The sequence below is a fragment of the Hoplias malabaricus genome, chromosome 1 (genome assembly GCF_029633855.1).
Source record: "Hoplias malabaricus isolate fHopMal1 chromosome 1, fHopMal1.hap1, whole genome shotgun sequence".
Lineage (NCBI taxonomy): Eukaryota > Metazoa > Chordata > Actinopteri > Characiformes > Erythrinidae > Hoplias > Hoplias malabaricus.
This window is the reverse complement of record NC_089800.1, coordinates 41,299,504-41,320,916: the sequence shown is the minus strand read 5'-3', so window position 1 is coordinate 41,320,916 and position 21,413 is coordinate 41,299,504. Positions and strand designations below refer to the sequence as shown.

Genomic DNA, 21,413 nt, shown 5'->3' with positions numbered 1-21,413 from the left:
CTATTCACCACTAAAATTGATATAAATTGACAGGGAATTACACTTGGTCTTGGAAAGAGATGCACTTCCTATTATACAAGAGCTCAGCACATTTCCTGATGAAAACATAAGACACAGTGTGTCCGGTGGAATCAAATTCTAAATGGATTAAGTAGATTTTACATAACATAAAATATATACATTTTTATAATTGTCTAACAGTGTAATTAACTTGCGTATTGTAAATTATTATTCACACATTAAGGAAAAAAGAGAGTTCATGAATATTAGTCAAATAAGGTTTACTGTGCATTAAATGGCAATATTTGTGAATGATTATGAAAGCCACAAATAGCATAATGTCTTAAAACAAGGAAAAAATGTTCATCTCTCAGTCCATAAATCAGTGGACTAAGACAACGTGATGCAATATAGAAAACAACAAAAAATGAATATCTTACATTATAGTAAACAAGGACATTCATCCAAAAAGCCATTTCTATATATGGGCATATAAACTGCATTATACAGAGAAACAGCTGAAAGGCATGAAGGATCACTGTTTTTAGACTCTTATTGGTCGATTTGTTTTTGCTAGAGGAGGCAGCTCTGGCTGCAATCATTATCTTGATGTAGGTGAAGACAACAATGATGATCATGAAAATAAAAAGAATCAGCAAAATTGTAAAACGTGTTTGTGCTTGCCATTCCTCCTTATACAGTGCCTCCACAGTACAATCTGCATAAGAGAGCAGATTGGAAGTAGGGACCAGAGAAATGTATGATATAACCGTGAATAATGGAGATATGGAGCTGATAGCCCATATAATAAGGATTCCTAGAAATCTGGTCCTGCTGGTAGAGATGTCAGCATGTCTTAAAGGCATGCATATTGCAACATAACGTTCCAGACACATGGCCACAAGTGTCAATGGAGTACAATTGGTGAAAAAATCTGCAGTTGTACAGATGAGAACACAAGGAATCATATGTATACGGAACTGGTAATGATTACCTAACAACAGCACATCACATAGAACCAAGAAAGCAGAGTCACCAAAGAGTGTTTGTGCAAACAAAATGTAGCGAGTGTCCTCCCTGAACATCTCCTTTTTCAGAAAAGTGAATATCATCAGACAGTTCACATAAAGGAAAATCCCTATCAGTACCTGCACTAATATCATCTTTGGTACAATAAAAGTATCCTCCAGTAGATCCGTGCTTATGCTGTTGTTTGCAATGCTTGCCATTTCTGTGAAAATTAGGTACGAACACAAATGAAGCAACAATCATCTCCACCTATGATGAAAATCAATGTGGTGTACTGCACACGGGTCTCCCCCTTTGTGTATTTATAGTGCTTTTAAAGACATCAAGGGTGGAGCCATAGTTTTATCTGACTTAAAACTGGATAGGCTTATGTCTTTAATAATCTAATACATCATATCTCATATAAACAGTATATTCTTATATCTTAATGAGAAAAGGATAAAATCTAATTACCCTCTTTCTATAATACTAGTTGATTTTTCTGCACTCCCCAGCTGGTTTGCCACTATAGGCCATGTTCCAGCCTGCATGTACATGTGTTACATTCCTTGGTTTTATGTTTTGTTTTGTTTTTTATTTGTTTTGTTTTTTTGCTTTGCTCTCTCTGCTAATCAGGTACCACCCTCATTTATGGACAATGGCTTGTGATTGGCTACTTCTGGATGTGCAGGGGTATTTCTTTCTGGAGTTGAGGTCTTAGACACTGAATGCCGGAGCTGGCTACATGGGTTAATGCCAACAGCCAGACTTTGTAGTTGTTTCTTAAGTTGAACTTTCTTAAAACCAAACTAGAACATTATTTTGTATATCAAGGAAGGTTAGCATTAGTTTTGTACTTTTTGGTTTGTTGTGTGAATGCTTGATTGTACTTTTTGGACCATAGTTTCTCTGTTTGTTACTGTTTGTATAAACAAGCTATCCAGTTGCATATACTGAACCTATGTAGGAGTGGACGCCATTCTTTTTCTCTTGTTTTCTCCTTAATTTTTTTTCTCTCAAATTATGTGCAAATGATCTAAAACCTATATTTAATTGACAATCGTATAAGCCCAATGTATGAAATGTTGAAAGTTTGTCCATTTTGTTGTTTTGCCCATTTTCAATTTGATACCCAGATGGCATCAGATGGCATATCTCAGGAATAAATAGATAAATTGGCAAGATTTCAATAGCTTAACTGGGTGCAACAAATGCTTTCTAAGGAATCTTTGGTGAAAAGTGGCTGAAAGGTTTCTATCGCCACTCTTTTCCTTGTTAATGCTGGGTGACCTGCCATTCAATGGGTTCAATGGTATTCCTTGTTCACAACCTACGTCCTAGCACCTGGTTTGGATGGAGTGTCAGATGGGAGACAGCATGAAGTGCTACTGCACTGTTTAGGGCAAGAGGGACAACATATGATCAGGACCCCTGGAGTCACTACAACACAGCTGCTGTTGATGACCGTCCTTTTAAAATGGGTCATGTTTCAGTGGACACAGTTGATGGCAGACCTGCACGGTTTGGCAGCATATGCAAATTTGGGGCTCTACGAGAAGAACTGATATGGGTCCAGCTCATTCTTCATATAAATTCATATAAAATGACTGTTGCTCTAAAACGAATGACATTAATGACAGCCCTCCAGCGTCTCAGGTTGATTTGGCTTTACATTGTGATGCTAGCCTTTTGACTCCTGGTGAGTATTCCCCTGTTAATGCACTCAGCCCCAAGGCACCTCCCTCCCTACTATCATACCTGAAAGCAGCCTAACCCTAACCTGGCCACTTACAAATGTTTCTGCTCCCACAAGCCTCTGGAACCCTCCTTCACTACTCTGCATGGCTATACATATTCCTCCGGTTGCCACTGAGATACAGCAACAAGATAATATCCACTTTAAAATTCCATGTGAAATGCTACAGGGCCATCCTCCTCGTCTTTACCTTTTCAGTAGTTTTGGTTTTACTCTGCTAGATGCCACAGGCTCAGTAACGCAACAGCAATGGCCTGCCCAGTTTTGCAGTATAAGCTGCCTCACTGCTTTCACCTACTGACGCCTTGTCGATCCTAAAGTGACACTAGATATACAGTCCCTCTGCAGCTCTCCACTAGCACTGTGGGCAGGCATCTCAGTGGAGTTACAGAATATGCTGGTAGCTGACATTATTAAACAGATCTATGCTTTGACCTGTTTCCTCTGACTCGGATCTTCAATTTGATGGTGGCAATTGAAAGAAGAGTTTACTTCCCAGTTTCATCTGTAAACAATATTTTCCAAGTTGGAACTCTGCCAGAGTTATCTCCAGGTGCCACTAAACCCTCATCTCAATTTCATTTTTGTCCATGTGGCCATGACAATGTGTCATGTTCAGCATTTCCATGGAGAGTTCACTGTTCTACCAAGACACCACCTCAAACAACACAAGTGTGTTTTTGCTGCCCCAGCCATCGAGTAAGTGAGGTATTGTCTCATCTACAGTGGGCTTTTAATGCATCCATTCAATCAGAGAGGCCATTAGCCCAGTCCCTGAGCCCTGCACATTTGCTCAGGTCACCTCCTCCTGAATATGAGAGTGAAGAAGTTTTTATGGTCTACCAGTTAAACTGACCAGTCGTCTCCAGTATATCCAGAATTCTGTAGACAGGGATCTTACTTTCACCAAGCATAGAGCTCATATTACTCCTGTACTTCATCAATTGCATTGGCTTCCTGTAGAGTCTAGGATTAAATATAAAATTCTTCTTTTAACGCGGTCTGGCTCCTACATATTTCTCTGATCTTATTTCTTCATATTGTCCCTCTCGCTGTCTTAGATCTTCTAACTCTGGACTTCTTACTGTTTCTTCTTTTAGACTTTCTACTTTGGGTGGTAGGTCTTTCAGTGTCGCTGCCCACAAGCTCTGGAACTCTCTTCCTCCTGACCTTCGTAATAGTTCAACCCTGTCTCACTTCAAATCACTGCACAAAACATTATTCTTCTCTTCTCTGTGTCTTTAATTAATTAATATTTTTATTTTATTATTATTATTATGATTGTAAAGCACCCTTGGGTTTGTGAAAGGCGCTATATAAATTGAACTAATTATTATTATAATTACTATTATTATTAAAGAGAGCCGCTAAGGCAAAATGTGGCCTTACAAGAAAAATCCAGATGAAACAAACTTTATTCCTTTTAAGGGCTAAGTGAAAACACAACTCTGGCCTGGAGGTTGTAGCTTCAAGTCCCCCTCCGGGTGACTGTCCGTGAGGATTTCCTCTGGGTGCTCCGGTTTGCTCCCACGGTCCAAAAACCCATGTTGGTAGGTGGATTGGTGACTCAAATGTGTCCATAGGAGTGAGTGTGTGAGTGTGTGTTGCCCTGTGAAGGACTAGCGCCCCCTCCAGGGTGTATTCCCGCCTTGTGCCCAATAATTCCAGGTAGGCTCTGGACCCACCGCACCCTGAACTGGATAAGCGCTTACAGATAATGAATGAATAAATGAATTAATTTTTTTTTTTTTTAGATTTGAGAAAAAAAATCTTTTTTTTTGTTTAACATTGAGAACTACCTTTGATAAAGGTTTTAATAAGTAAATGTTTGGACTTGCACTACTAACATAAAGAATAATTTTTGTGATGTTGTCAATTTAAAGCTGCTGTATTGCAGTGTAATATATAAACCCCGTTGACCACATATATGCACATTTTGTTGGATGAAAGTTAAGGTGTATCTCATCATTTGCATAGAAATTTCAATAACCCAACTACTCTGTCCATGATTAGAAAAAAAGATCCCACTAACTAGAAAATATTTGTCTGGGGGACAGTATGAAAAACAGCAGCGGCACTGATATTTCTGTGCACTTCACAGGCACAGATATCTGCTACCTCATTTCCAGCCAGCACCAGTTGTATGTAGTTTCTCTTTAATAATTGCTGATTATTTACAAAAATTGCAGTTCATTTAGCTGCTCTGCTCAGAACGGTAGAGAAAAAAAAAGCTTGTGTTTGTTGTTAAGGCCCCTTTATGAGAATAAGAATCAATGAGTAGCTTGGTATAAAACTGATTTTTATGAATTTACTTTTGTGTGATCAAGGTTTGGAGGTTTTACCCACAGTCCCTCAGTCCACAATTAAAATTGGTATGAACTTTGCAGAGAATTTGCTTTTGGTCCTGGAACCAAATACAAGAGCTCAGCACATTCACTGATGAAAAAACAAGACACAGTTACAGTTTGCCCTGTGGAATCAAATTCAGCAGCCATATTTAACAAGCAATTTTTGTGAGATTTGTTATGTGATGGGAGAAACCTCTAGTCTATGATTAGCACTGAAAATTTAAAATCCAATAATGAGCAGAATTTAAATGATATTTATAGATGTTTAGAATTGTTTAGCAGTGTAATTAACTTGGGTATTGTAAAATATTATTCACATTTTAAACAAAAAACACAGAGTTAATTAATATTAGTCAAATAAGGTTTACTGTGTGTTAAATGGGCAAACTCTGTAAATGTTTATGAAAGCCACAAGTAGCATAATGTCTTAAAACCAGGAAAAAATGTTCATCTCTCAGTCCATAAATCAGTGGACTAAGACAACGTGGTGCAATATAGAAAACAACAAAAAAGCAATATCTTACATTATAAAACACTAAGACATTATTCCAAAATACCATTTCTATATAAGGGCATATAAACTGCATTATACAGAGACACAGTTGAAAGGCATGAAGGATCACTGTTTTTAGACTCTTATTGGTCGATTTGTTTTTGCTAGAGGAGGCAGCTCTGGCTGCAATCATTATCTTGATGTAGGTGAATACAACAATGATGATCATGAAAATAAAAAGAATCAGCAAAATTATAAAACGTGTTTGTGCTTGCCATTCCTCCTTATACGGTGCCTCCACAGTACAATCTGCATAAGAGAGCAGATTGGAAGTAGGGACCAGAGAAATATATGATATAACCGTGAATAATGGAGATATGGAGCTGATAGCCCATATAATAAGGATTCCTAGAAATCTGGTCCTGCTGGTAGAGATGTCAGCATGTCTTAAAGGCATGCATATTGCAACATAACGTTCCAGACACATGGCCACAAGAGTCAATGGAGTACAATTGGTGAAAAAAGCTGCAGTTGTACAGATGAGAAAACAAGGAATCATGTGCATACGGAACTGGTAATGATTACCTAACAGCAGCACATCACATAGAACCAAGAAAGCAGAGTCACCAAAGAGTGTTTGTGCAAACAAAATGTAGCGAGTGTCCTCCCTGAACATCTCCTTTTTCAGAAAAGTGAATATCATCAGGCAGTTCACATAAAGGAAAATCCCTATCAGTACCTGCACTAATATCATCTTTGGTACAATAAAAGTATCCTCCAGTAGATCCGTGCTTATGCTGTTGTTTGAAATGTTAGCCATTCCTGTAAAGATTAAGTACAAACACAAATGAAGCAACAATCATCTCCACCTATGATGAAAATCAAAGTGGTGTACTGCACATGTGTCTCTCCCCCTTTGTGTATTTATAGTGCTTTTAAAGACATCAAGGGTGGAGCCATAGTTTTCTCTAACTTAAAACAGCATAGTGATTTGTTGATGTCTCTGTTAATCTAATACATCATATCTCATATGAACTGTGCATTTTTAGATATTAGTGAGAAAAGGATATAATATAATTAACTTTTTTATTAATACTAGTTTATGTTTCTGCACTTCTCAGCTGATTTGCCATTTCTGGCAGTGTTCCAGTCTGCTCAGTGGGTTCAACATGTACATGTGTTACACTCCTTGGTAGTATGTTTGTTTTTGTTTTGCGATTTTTCTTTTTCTTTTGTTCACTTTTCTTTGCTCTCTCTGTTAATTAGGTTCCACCCTCCTTTATGGACCATGGCTTGTCCCTGGAGTATGCAGAGGTATTGCTGGAGCTATACTATATTGCTGGAGGCCTGAGACTCTGCAGGCTACAGCCAGCTACATGTGCTAATACCAACAGCCATACTTTCTTGTTTGTTTAGTTAAAGACCAAACTAGCACATAGTTTTGTATATCAAGGATGGAAAATGCTTATGTTAGCATTAGTTCTATACTCTTTTGTTTATTGTGTGAATGCTTAATTGTACTTATCTGACTACAGGTTTTCTGCTTGTCACTGTTTGCATCAACAATCTATCTAGTGGCATTTGTACTTATGTGGACTTATGTAGGAGTGAGCACTATTTTATTTAGTTAGGGAGTCAGGTAAGACTGTGTATTTTAATTTCTTTTGTTTGGTACATAATTTAACTTATTTTACAGCGCCCTCCATAATTGGCACCCCTAGTTAAAATGTGGAACAGGTAGTTTATGGGAAATAATTATTTCTTAGTCAATATTTTTTTTTTTTCATTTAAGTTGAAGGTTGCTTTTTTCTAAATTTCTTCAGAGTGAGATTATGCTTCTGAAATTAAAAAAAATGATTTATTTTAAGGCTTTTAATAATTTCTTGGAAATTAATGTATTTGATCCATTTATGTCATTTCTACTGTAGTGTATAAAGTGGATCAAAGTATTCAGGAATCAAATGGTAGTACCTTGGGGTTACAAGGTGTCCCAAATAACCATCAGGCTCTATCTACATGCCAACAAGCTGTTTGGGAGGCATGTACGGAGAAAGCCTTTTCCTGAGTTTTACTCATAAACGTAAACGGGTGGAGTTTGCCATGTGGTACTGGGATTTTAACTGGGACCGTGTGCTTTGGTCAGATGAGACCAAGATAGAGCTTTTTGGCAACACACACTCAAAGTGGGTCTGGCATAACACCAAGGATGAGTACGCAGAAAAACACCTCATGCCCACTGTTAAGTATGGGGGAGGATCAGTGATGCTGTGGGCCTGTTTGTCCTCCAAAGGACCTGGGAACCTTGTAATGATAAATGGGATCATGAACTCTTTGAAATATCAGGACATTTTAAATCAGAATCTGGTGGCCACTGCCCGAAAGCTGAAGATGGGTCAACACTGGGTCTTTCAGGAAGATAATGACCCTAAACATGTGGCCAAATCTACTCAAAAATGGTTCACAAGGCACAAAATCAAGCTCCTCTCAGGGCCATCTCAGTCCCCAGACCTCAACCCAATAGAAAACATGTGGGTTAAGCTGAAGAGGAGAGTGCATAGGAGAAGACCCAGAACTCTGGATGATTTAGAGAGGTTGGGCAAAGAGGAATGGTCAAAGAACTCTCTTTCTGTATTCTGTCTTGTTGGCAAAATGAGGTTGTACAAAGTGCTAACACCAGGGGTGGCAATAATTGTGGCACACATGATTTCATTCAAAAGATTTGTTTCTTAATGTGTGATTTTTTTTCCCGACCAAATCAAGGCACTTGAATTAAAGCTTAGATTTTTCTCTTTTTTTTTATTAAAAAAAAAGAAGAATTTTTTAGAAGCCAAAGAACACTTCTTAACCAGGGGTGCCAATAATTATGGAGGGCGCTGTATGTGTAAATTAGATGGTTATATTTGTTATTTGGGCTTGGTCTGACACCAGTTTGTTAAAAACCTTGGCAAAAACATCAATATACCACTTTTAAAACAGCTGTGGACTTCTTTTTTTTTAAACTTTTTTATGTTATGACTACTATTTAACCCCTAGACTGGTCCTAAGATAGGTTCTTTCAAAGATCATAATTTTGTCATATACCTTTTAATAATATTTTGTATGAAATTTACATTAGTCATGACATATGTTAACCTGCATGGGATTACATTAACATCTTCCATGGTTAGTAGTTTTACTGTAATCTTTTCAGATTTACCCACTTTGAACCATTATCCGTCAAAGCCCATTGAATCGGGTATTAGAATATGACATTTTGATAATTCCTTTTGATCTACTAACTCTTTTCCCAGAAAAATGTGATGCTGTATAAAATTATTAAAAAATGTAAGTTATGTGCAAATGATCTAAAACTTATATTTAATTGGCCTGAATATAAGCACAATGTATCAAGTGTGCAGAGTAGGCTGCTGAAACCTGTGTTGTGACATAGGTGCTGGGGTGAAAAATCCTTGATGTCAATGCTCTGCCTTGTAGACTCAGGTGAGAGAGGCTGTGTAAGGCATCAAAAACCAATCTACACCAACTGGCTGGGACGATGGGCCTGGGATGGCCTGTGAAGACATCACACATGAGAGTAGACATGCTGTTGCAGAACGGGGCATCTGTTAGCTGCATGCTGTTAACGGCCAACCTGTAGAATTGGAATTAGATCAGCCTATATTTGCACTTGCTAGGTCGGAGTTGGTGGCTGAACAATGCTAGTATGCCAGTTATTGCCAGGTGCCATCCACCCATTGCTCATGCTCATGCACTGCATAAACTTCATGCATCCATGGTGATGGAAATGGTAGCGTCAGGAGAAGGATGTGCCAACACAGTAGCCTCAGCCAGCGCACGCTTCAAGACACAGAATGCAGCCACACTCTCGTCAGTCAATTACAGATTATGCTTGGATGCTCCACTTTTGAGTGCCTCATAGAGAGGGCACATGAGGCTGGCTGTGTGTGGGATCGGTGGTAGAAATTAATCATGTCTAGGAACTCCTCTGATGGTGGGTGGACTGGTGAAATCTTGACTCACTCACACTTTAGCTGGAAGTGGAACAGCTTGCATGTCAGTGAAGTGATGGCCAAGAAAATCAATTGAGGGCAGCCCAAACTGACACTTGGGAGGGCTGTTGATCAACCCGTGCCAACAGCCATTCAAACAGGGTCCTGAAGTGCTGCAGGTGTTCCAATTTTGAGGTGCTGGCCACCAAGATGCCATCCAGGTAAACAAAAAGGACAGGCAGGTCATGCAGAACACTGTCCATGAGGTGCTTGAAAGTCTGCCAGGATTTTTGAGCCTGAAAGGTATGCAAAGAAATTCGAAAAGACCAAATTAGGTATTATCAAATCAAATCAAATTTACTTGTATAGCGCTTTTTACAACTGATATTGTCACAAAGAGGCTTCACAGAATTCCAGTAAAGACATTTTGACATGAAATGTAAAAATGTATATATAAAAAAACCCAGGTGAGCAAGCCAGGGCGACAGTGGTAAGGAAAAACTCCCTCGGAGCTGAAGAAGAAACCTTGGGGGGATCCAAGGTTCACAAGGGGGGACCTATCCTTCTCTGGTCAATCTCCCTACAAATTATTGACAAAATTAAAAGGACCCTATATATCACATAGGTCTGCTGTTATGCTTATGTGTACTGATATAATGATAGCATTATTAATGTAAGCATTGGTGATGATGATATTCATTCATTCATTATCTGTAACCGCTTATCCAATTCAGGGTTGCAGTGGGTCCAGAGCCTACCTGGAATCATTGGGCGCAAGGCGGGAATACACCCTGGAGAGGGCGCCAGTCCTTCACAGGGCAACACAGGCACACACACACACATTCACACCTACGGACACTTTTTTGAGTCGCCAATCCACCTGCAACGTGTGTTTTTGGACTGTGGGAGGAAACCGGAACACCCGGAGGAAACCCACGCGGACACGGGGAGAACACACCAACTCCTCACAGACAGTCACCCGGAGCGGGAATCGAACCCACAACTTCCAGGTCCCTGGAGCTGTGTGACTGCGACACTACCTGCTGCACCACCGTGCCGCCCGATGATGATATTATTATTCTTATATATTATTATTGTTATTAATATTACTGGTAGTAATAGTTAGGAGTCTGTGAAAATGTAGGGTGGAGCAGATAGTCCAAGGCAAGTCGTGGTGGCTGGAATGTGGGTAGCTGGTCTGAAGTGTAGAGGAGGGGAGCTCATCCATCAGTGGTCATTTACTCTGAAAAAAGGTAAAGGGATGGAATTATTATTATGGGTGAATGTAAAGCAGAAAATGTAAACATTTCCAGAGAGTGGCTAATGACTCCGGCTGACTATAACAGTTTAACTAAAAGGAGAGAACCAGAAGGCCACAGGTATAAGAACATCCTGAAACATTGGCATCCCTCTGCTCCACCATCAACAAACTTGCATGTGGGACTTGTTTGGACTTGCTCTACTAACAAATAAGAATCCCTCTTTTATGTTCATTTTAATGATGTTGATGATTGAGTTGTTGAGTTTAATAAATAGACCCTGTTTACATTCTGTTTTGTGCTGAATTGTTTTGAAATACAGTTTACTTAATAAAAAGTGAATAAATTGGTATCAATTCTAATATTTAAAAGAAAAATTAATTGTTTAAATTCATTGAATAATGGGTAAATAAGTCAGATTATTTAATAGAAAATTGTTAGTGACAGTCCTAAAACCATCCATAAATAGTTGTTCTTTAATTGGTGAAAAGGCAGAAATTTGGAATATTTGGAACAGACATAGGTGATCACATCTGCTCATTTTACATGACCTAAGTTGGCAGTATATTAGGTAAAGCTCTAAATGAATTAGTTACAGGTTTTGACCATATTATCCAGTACTATATAGATTCATCTTGTTGGTTAAAATTTAGGGTGTAGATCATCATTTGTTCAGAAATTTCATCAAATTTTTCATAAAAAAAGCTCCCACTGACTAGATAATATTTGTCTGGTGGGCAAAATGCAAAACAGCAGTGGCACTGATATGATGATAGTAAGAGTGTATGAAACAGCAGTACTGCTGGCATTTCTATGCATGGCACAGGCACAGATATTCGCTACCTCATTTCTAGCCAGCACTAGAAGTATATAGTTTCTCTTTTAAAATTGCTGACTATTTACAAAAATTTAAGTTCATTCAGCTGCTCTGCTCTGAACTAGAAAGAAAAAAAAGAACTTGTGTTTGTAATTAAGGCCCCTTTACGAGAATAAGGTGTTGTCTTCATTACAGTCAAAGAGTAGCAATAGACCAAATAAGCTCCAAATCAAATGTATTGTATGAAATGACGTTTGGAGCCTTTACCCATAACCCCACGTCCCTATTTTCCCATAATCCACCACTAAATTGATATTAACTTTACAGGGAATTGCACTACATCCTGAAACTAGATACATTTCCTGTTATACGAGAAATTATACAAGAGCTCAGCACATTTACTGATGAAAACACAAGACACAGTCACATTGTGCCCTGTGGAATCAAATTCAGCAGCCACATTTAACAAGTACTTTTTGTGAGATGTGTTATGTGATGGGAGAAACCTCTAATCTATCATTAGCATCCAGAATCCTGAAAGGATTGAGCAGATGTTACATAAAATATATATACAAGTTTTTAAATGTTTAGCGGTGTACTTAACTTGGGTATTGTACATTATTATTCACACATTAAACAAACAAAAAAACTTAATGAGTTAATGAATATTAGTAAAATAAGGTTTACTATGCATTAAATGGGCAGATAGGAAAATCCCTATCAGTACCTGCACTAATATCATCTTTGGTACAATAAAAGTATCCTCCAGTAGATCCGTGCTTATGCTGTTGTTTGCAATGCTTGCCATTTCTGTGAAAATTAGGTACAAACACAAATGAAGCAACAATCATCTCCACCTATGATAAAATCAATGTGGTGTACTGCACACCGGTCTCCCCCTTTGTGTATTTATAGTGCTTTTTGCTAGTACGGACCATGCCCGCAGAGGCTGAAACGGGGAGGCAAACTCAGAAGTCTTTTGGGGAAGAGTTCAGGGCGGCTTATGAATGCGTATGAAGCCGGACCCCCAAAAATTTACAGGAATGCTGGTCATTAAGTGCTACAGAATGGATAGGTTCAGGTACTCTGGTCAAGGGTTTGATTGGTGTCCTGATTGTGTTTAGGTGAAATGAAGGGGTTAGTGAGTCTTTGAATGAACTACCTTTAATAAACTGGTGTATGACTGAGTGTCATGTGAGACGGTAGAGAAATAGCATGAGTAAGTTGAATGTCCTTTGTTGATTATGATAACGGAAATTGTAGTGTGACTGGTAATTCGAGTATTCAGATGCCGCAGTGGTAAAGGGGTGATGATTGCGAAAAGTGATATAGAGTCAGAGTTGGTCTTAAGAGGACAAGATCATCGCATTGGCAAAAATCCTAATTGATCAACTAGTGATAGAATTTTAACGTATCACCAGCTAAATGTCATTTTGCTACAGTGTAACAATAATAGTGACATTTATCTAGGCCGCCATGCACTGGACAGAGTGTTGCTAAGTCCAATTTCTACTTCAGTGTAATTGATGGTGATTGGGTAATAGTGAGGGGTCTGAGGCTGGCAATAATGGGTGGAAAGTGGATTAGTATCAGCCTTGAAGTCAAGTACTACAGAGGGGCAGTGTTAATTAAACGAGATATTCTTCGTTGGCAGGTGTGCCCTGGTGGTTCCTTTCCAATGGCATAGAGAGAATCGAGAACGGAATGGTGATCTAGAGGGATGACAGATGAGGCTAGTTAAGAAGCCCAAAAAGGTCAGCACCGCAGGAAAGCGAGATAGAAAGAAGGCATTTTGTCACACGGGAGAAAACTCTGGAAGAGGAAAATCCAAAAAGTGCCGAGGTGCTCAAGCAAGGTGGCAATGTAGAAAGTTGACTACAAGATACAAAGATGCCTAGAGGGTGTTGAAATAACAGGTGCCCTAGGTGGCATCAAGTGTCGGTCCAAGGTAACCTAGGGAGAGAGCATAAGCTGGAACAGTGCGACCGCAAAGCAATGGGGTTGGGACGAAGGTCTGTGGCATGAGAGAGGAGGGCTGTAAAGGAAGAGGCAGGATGCAGCGAAACCACGAGGGGAAGGGGATTAGGATGAAGGTCCACATCAGGAGAGAGGGTGTGCTGTAAAGGAAGAGGGGGGGTGCGGGACAGATGCAAAGCAGAGGATTAGGACATGGCCTGTAACGGCACCCGGGAAGACGATGAGCTGGAAAGTCAGGGACTCTGAGTAGTGCAGCAGTAAGAAGTGGAGGATGAAGGTCCACCGAAGCACCTGAAAACAGAGCAGGAGTTAGAAGCTGTAGAGTGTGAGCAGCAAGGCAGCACAGAGGAGGGGCTGGTACAACAGTCCACAGCAGCATCTGAAAAGAGAGTATAAACGGGAAGCCAGAGGTTGGGAGAAGCACATCAGCAGAGGAGTCAGGATGAGGGTCTGCAGCAGCAACTAAATAGAAAAATGAGAATTGTAATGTTAGAGGCGGGGTATGGCGTGGCCGCAAATTAAAGAGGTTGGGATGAGTGTCCATGAAGTATGCAAGCTGCTGATGTAGAGGCTGGGAGAATGAGACGATCGGATGGGAGCGAATCTAGGGTGAGGAAGCTGTGCAACAAGGAAACTGCATCGAGTGCCCAGAGCGCTGGACAGGAGACAGGCCCGTCGCAGCACCTATAGAGGGGTGTGGGCTAGAAGGTCTGAGGCATACAGCTGCGGCTGCAATGGGGAAAAAGTGGGAAGATGAAGGGGGGGGGGTGGGATGATGCGTAGAGTAGACCTACGAAGAGTAGACCGCGTCGAGTGGTCAGAGCGCTGGACAGGAGACAGGCCCACCGCAGCACCTATAGAGGGGTGCGAGCTAGAAGGTCTGAGGCATGCAGCTGCGGCTGCAACAGGGGAAGAGGTGGGATGATGAAGGGAGGGGAGGGATGATGCGTAGAGACAGATGTAGAGAAAGAAAAAAGGGGAGGGGTGGGATGATAAAGGGAGGGGTGGGATGATGCATAGAGACAGATGTAGAGAAAGAAAAAGGGGAGGGGTGGGATGATAAAGGGAGGGGTGGGATGATGCGTAGAGACAGATGTAGAGAAAGAAAAAGGGGAGGGGTGGGATGATAAAGGGAGGGGTGGGATGATGCGTAGAGACAGATGTAGAGAAAGAAAAAGGGGGAGGGGTGGGATGATGCATAGAGAGGATAAGAGAGAACGAAATGAACTCGGAGGGCTGTCTAAATGGGTGCGATGCTGTCAATCAAGGTAGTGTTCAGATGGAAAGAGGAGCCGGTTTGGAATGGAAGCTTAAACATGCTGCCTGCTTTGCTCTATTTTTTTTTCAACATTTCAGATAGGACCAGTTTGGCAAGCAGTGTAGGTAAACTACTGCATGGGAGATGTGCATAAATAATGCAGATTCTAAGCCATTATCCAATTCAGCTCAGATAATTATATTATTATCAAAACAGCCCTCTAAGGCACCGACCTGTGAGACAGCAAAGACTATAAGACATTGAGGCTAATGTCTCCAGCTTAGACACGACCAGAAAGGGTAACGGGAAGACGAAGGATACTCCAGCAGGGGGCGTCGGAGATAGACGGTTGTGATGTCATCACATTGCTGCGCAGGGGATCCTTACACTGGCAGACGGGTTTCTCTCTCTTTAGCTGAGTGAGCGACGCCATTGTTTCGGAGCACGTTGCTAGAACGCCGAGGCTGTTCTGCCGGAGAGGAGGAAATGGGAGTCTCGAGGCGCTGTAGAGCTCGTAGATGTGGAGCCGCAGACGTGACGACGGTAGATTCACGTTCCCCAAAACACGAGGCAGTCCCGTAGCAGCGTAGCCGAAGATGAAGATAAGGGGAGGCTCGAAGCCTTTCGCCAGCGTCGGAGGGATATGCGGGGGGTCACTTGGGAGGCCGAATGCAGCGGGAGGAGAAGCAGGAGAACAGAGCACCGATCCAGAGCGGGTAAGACAGCAGAGCATAGAACAGTTGAAGCGGTTGCAGGCGTGACAACGGCCGTACGTTACTTCAGATACCGGGCAGTCCCATAGCTTTTAGCAGGAGCGAGTTTAAAACAGGAGGCTCAGTGGGCTTGATAAAGGCCGAACACGGCTCCGAATATGGGGATCAGCAGGAATGACTCAGCGCGGAGGAGCAAGCTGACGTCGTGAAGCAGTCGAGTCAAGATCCGTCTCCTGAACTAAATGAGGCGAGTTTGTCTGTCGCAGAAATGACGTGAATTTGCAGGGTATATATAGGGCTGAGAGGAGGAGTTCGGGCGTGGTCCTACTCCCAAAATTATGTTATTAGCATAACTTCACTTAAAGACATCAAGGGTGGAGCCATAGTTTTCTCTGACTAATAATTGCATAGTGATTTGTTGATGTCTCTGTTAATCTAATACATCATATCTCATATGAACATGTGTTACTTGTGTTACATTCTTTGGTTTTGTTTTGTGTTTTACTTTTGCTTTTGTTCTCTTTTGTTGCCCTTCCTGCTAATTAGGTACTGCCCTCCATACAACCATCTTCCATAGCTAGTAGTGTTACTATTATCATTTTATATTTATTTATTTTTAACTTTTCTCCATCAGAGCCCACTGAATGGGGTATTAGAAGAAAAATTAGCTAAAACATTTTTAATTGTCAATAATATAAACATGATGTATGAAATGTTGAAAGTGAATCATTTATAATTTTGCACCTTATAAATTTTAAACTAGCAACACCTCTAAAATTTGTTTGTACAGTAGCAACCAGGGGAGCCTGTCTGTCTAGCCGTCATCCCGGAATGCAGTTTTCATGTAGTGACCGAACAGCTCACACAACTCATTTTCCTGTTGGCTGGTCGGCGGTCATACTAGGTTGACCCCAAGGCCCTGAGCCATGGTGTTCCAGAGATCAGAGGTGAATTGAGGGCTGTGGTCTGAGAAAATTGCAGAGGGACACCAAACTGTGGGACCCACCTCTCTATTAGTGTGGAGAGGTTTGAGAACCCACGGGATGGAGGCAGCGGCTCCACCAAATCTAAGTGCACATGAACAATTGGCTTGCACTCACCAATGGAAATGTTGCCGAGGAATGTTGTTCTGGCATCACAGAATAGAACATCTGCCTGCAGCAGGCCAGGAGGCTAACTGCTATCCTGTAAGCCTGGACCTATATGTTGGACACCTGCTATGATGCCACCCGTGAATAGCCAATGTCCATGCCCAGGCACAACTGAGCCGGAAAACAGATGGCCCTCCAGAAGGAAAAGCTACAGCCAAGTACAGGGTGAGCAGCTCACGATTTAATGCTGAAGAACACAAGAGGTTGCCAATCACCACTGACCCACTGCTCATGCACTGCCCCTACCTTGTAGTCTGATGCATCCTTGGGAATAATAATGGGTGAGGGGTTAGGGTGTGCCTGAATGTTAACCTCTGCCAGTGTATATTTAATGGTGCTGAATAAGAGAAACCACTCATCAGTCCTGTGTGTTGTGTGTCTTTGAATGGCAAGTAGTGCAAGATGCCATCCATGAGACATTGGAAAGGTTGGGCAGTATTCTTGAGCCCGAACAACATGCAAAGGAATCCAAAGAGGCAAAATGTGGTGATCACCAGACTTTGGAACATCCACCAGGGCACAGGGACTTTGTGGTAATCACGGATCAAGTCCACCTTGGAAAATGAGACCCTCCCCCAAGTATAAATAAATGCCAGTTGTGTTTGACATAACAGAATCGGTTTCTTTAGCCACAGACCCCTGGTTTCTTCTTCAACTTTGACACATCTTCTCTCTCAGTATATTTAATTCATCGCACATTTGCTCATTCTTTCAGGAGCAGTGCTACCTCTAGAGCTTCCATTCAAGGACTCCCAGATCATTCTAACCATTAGTTAATAGACCTCTGAAACATATGACTCTTTCATACACACTCATGTCAATTATCATTTTGCTGCCCATCAATGCCTTGCATCTCCATTGCATTAGGATCCACGCACTCTTAAGCTTACCTGAACTCCAGCCCAGAATACAGTGCCCTCCATGATTATTGGCACCCCTAGTTAAAATGTGTTAAAACCCTTAAAATATATATATATTTTTTTTATTTGAAAAAAGATAAAGAAACAATCCTGACTAAGAAATAATTATTTACCATAAATTACCTGTTCAACAATTATTGGCACCCTTAACTTAAACAGCTTGAAAATAAATGTATTTGAACCATTTATGTCATTTCTACTGTAGTGTATAAAGTGGATCAAAGTATCCAGGAACCTTTAATTAGTAATTCATCACTTCCTCTTTCCCTAGGGTATTAATATGGCATTACACAGAGGCCTATTTTTCTTACTCACTCTTAAACATGGGAAAGACAAGAGGACACACTATTCAAGTAAGGCAGATGTGTGTTGACCTTCATAAATCAGGCAATGGCTACAAAAAGATAGCCACTCACCTGCAGATGTCCTTATCTATAGTCAGAGCAATCATCAAAAAGTTCAAAACATCTGAAACTGTGACAAACAAGCCTGGAAGAAGACACAAGAGTATCTTGCCATCACGCACAGTGAGAAGAATGGTAAGAGAAGTAAAAAGTTCTCTAAAGCTCACTGTAAGAGAATTGAATCAAATGGTAGTGTCTTGGGGTTACAAAGTCTCCCAAACCATCATCAGGCGCTATATACATGCCAACAAGCTGTTTGGGGGAGGATCGGTGATGATGTGGGCCTGGTTCTCCTCCAAAGGACCTGGGAACCTTGTAATGATAAATGGGATCATGAACTCTTTAAAATATCAGAACATTTTGAATCCGAATCTGGTGGCCTCTGCCCAAAAGCTGAAGATGGGTCGTAACTGGGTCTTTCAGCAAGATAATGAAACATGTGGCCAAATCTATTCAAAATGGTTCACAAGGCACAAAATCAAGCTCCACTCAGGGCCATCTCAGTCCCCAGACCTCAACCCAATAGAAAACCTGTTGGGTTAGCTGAAGAGGAGAGTTCATAAAAGAAGACCCTCTAGACAATTTAGAGAAGTTGTGCAAAGAGGAATGGTCAAAGATCCCTCTTTCTCTATTCCCCCATCTTGTGAAGATTTATAGGAGAAGATTAAGTGTTGTCTTGTTGGCAACAGGAGGTTGTACAAAGTTTTGATTTTATTCAAAATAATTATTTAATTAATTATTTAATGTGTGATCTTTTTCTCACCAAATAAAGGCACTTGAATTAAAGCTTGGATTTCTCTCTTTTTTGCATTGTTGTCCTATGTTATTTAAAAAAGCCAAAGAACACTTCTTAACCAGGGGTGCCAATAATTATGAAGTTTGCCTCCTTGTATTGGCCTTTACAGGCATGGTCCATACTACCAAGTAGCAAAATAAATAATAATAATAATAGTAATAATAATAATAATAAGTTAGTGATGACTCAAAGGTACTGCTGATGAGCTGAGGAATCAGGAAAAAAAAAACATTGCTGATGCATGCTCCCTGCCATACCCAGGTCACATCACCTGATTTTATTGTAGCTAGCCATGCCTGTGCAGCACCAGAAGCTCCACTAGTGTCTTGTAAGTATTTTTAAGGTATTTATAATTATGGGCAAATTCATTCAAAATTGAAGTAGCAATCCTTGTAAAAATATTTATATATTACCAATCATCGCATACGGTCTACTTAACTTTTACATCTAAATTAACAGGCACTTTAAGTTATTTGTTTTATATGTACCTCTCGTGTCCCTCCCTTCCCTCAAAGCACCCCAAATTTGATACCTACCTGACAGTGAATTGCACTTTGTCCTGGCATTAGATGCATTTCCTAGAAAGCTCCACTGTTATATACAAGCTCAGGTCTGTTACTGATGAAAACACAAGAGAACAGTCTCAGTGTGCCCCATGGAACAAAAAGCAGCAGCCACATTCAACATTGCATATTTAAAAAGCAGATTTCTTCAGGTATGTCAGTGAGAGAAGAACCCTCTAGTCACCCACTAGCATCCAGAATCCTCAAAGGTATACAAATTAATAAGTACTCATAAAATGTATAAATGTATCATATATCTAAGGTGTAATAATCATGAGGATTGTAAATTATTATTTAAACTTAACATAAAAAACACTGACTTTAGGAGTTTCAGTCATATAGAGTTTTGTGCTTTGTATTAAATAGGCAAGGTTTTTAAGCAATTACGAAAGCCCCAGAAAGCATAATTCTTTAAAACAAGGAAATAATGTTCATCTCTCAGTCCATAAATCAGTGGACTAAGACAACGTGGTGCAATATAAACAACAATGAAAAATGAATATCTTACATTATAAAACACCAAGACATTTTTCCAAAAAGCCATTTCTATATATGGGCAAATAAACTGCATTATACAGAGAAACAACTGAAAGGCATGAAGGATCACTGTTTTTAGACTCTTATTGGTTGATTTGTTTTTGCTAGAGGAGGCAGCTCTGGCTACAAGCATTATCTTGATGTAGGTGAAGACAACAATGATGATCATGAAAAGAAATAGAACCAGCAAAATTGTAAAACTTATTTGTGCTTGCCATTCTTCCTTATACATTACCTCTACTGTACAATAATCAAAAGACATCAGAGTGGAAGGTGAGACCACACAAAGATATGCTATAAATGTGAATAAAGGAAATATGGAGCTGATACCCCATATGATAAAGATTCCAAGAATTCTTGTCCTCCTGCTGGTAGAGATGTCAGCATGTCTTAAAGGCATGCATATAGCAACGTAGCGCTCCAGACACATGGCCACAAGAGTCACTGGAGTACAATTGGAGAAAATAGCTGCAGCTGTACAGATGAGAATACAAGGAATCATGTGGATACGGAACTGGTAATTAGTACATATAAACAACAGATTACATGCAACCAAGAAAGCAGAGTCAACAAACAGAGTTTGGGCAAACAAAATGTAGCGAGTGTCCTCCCTGAACATCTCCTTTTTCAGAAAAGTGAATATCATCAGGCAGTTCACATAAAGGAAAACCCCTACAAGTACCTGCACTAATATTATCCTCGGTAAACCAAGATAATACTCCACACTTGGATCCATGCTTATACTGATATTCGCAATGCTTGCCATTTCCGTGAAAATTAGGTACAAACACAAACAAGTGAAGCAACTGTCATCTCCACCTATGACGTCTATGTAGTGTCTATCTCTTCGTGTATTTATAGTGTTTTTAAAAACATCAAGGGTGGAGCTTTATTCTTCTCTCACTAATAACTGCATAGTGACTTTGCTGATACTTCCACTAATCTGAAAATTAATATTTCATATGAACTGGATAAGTGGTTTCAGACAATGAATGAATGTACTTTTTGCATCTCAGTGGGAAAAGGATATTATCTAAATAATATTTTCTGAGTACTTACTGATATAGCCAAAATATTTGTACCCTTTTACCTAAAATACTGACTAAACTCTTTCTGTAATACTAGGTGAGATTTCTGCACTTGGTAGCTGACCCAATTCTGACTAAATACTCCAATCTGGTTCATGGTGTCAGCATATATAAAACAGCTGTTCTTTAAAAGACCATAAAAGTATCAGATACTTTATAATTTTGCCTTGTATGAAATTTACATTAGACATATGTTGTTATATCATCATCATCCATGGCTAGTTAGTTTACTGTAATACTTTCAGATTTATACATTTAACAGTTCTCTATCAGAGCACACTGAAAAAAAATTTAGAGAATACATTTGTCCTATAAACAATTTTTGCAAAAGATTTA

General features: G+C 40.1%; 3 protein-coding genes across 3 annotated transcripts; all 3 read right to left on the bottom strand.

Annotated features, from left to right (window-relative positions):
• Window positions 1-281: 281 nt before the first annotated feature.
• Window positions 282-1,163, bottom strand: LOC136665612 (odorant receptor 131-2-like). The gene has a single exon (XM_066643289.1). The coding sequence runs from the start codon at window positions 1,161-1,163 to the stop codon at window positions 282-284; it is 882 nt and encodes a 293-aa protein (XP_066499386.1).
• A 4,323-nt stretch (window positions 1,164-5,486) lies between these two features.
• LOC136665534 (odorant receptor 131-2-like) lies at window positions 5,487-6,359 on the bottom strand. Its single transcript, XM_066643186.1, has one exon. The coding sequence runs from the start codon at window positions 6,357-6,359 to the stop codon at window positions 5,487-5,489; it is 873 nt and encodes a 290-aa protein (XP_066499283.1).
• An 8,826-nt stretch (window positions 6,360-15,185) lies between these two features.
• LOC136665432 (odorant receptor 131-2-like) lies at window positions 15,186-20,725 on the bottom strand. Its single transcript, XM_066643100.1, has 4 exons — window positions 19,840-20,725; window positions 18,106-18,178; window positions 16,520-16,685; window positions 15,186-15,707 (listed from the first exon to the last, which is right to left on the bottom strand). Exons 1-4 carry the CDS (start codon window positions 20,723-20,725, stop codon window positions 15,186-15,188), a joined length of 1,647 nt encoding a protein of 548 aa, XP_066499197.1.
• Window positions 20,726-21,413: the final 688 nt, after the last annotated feature.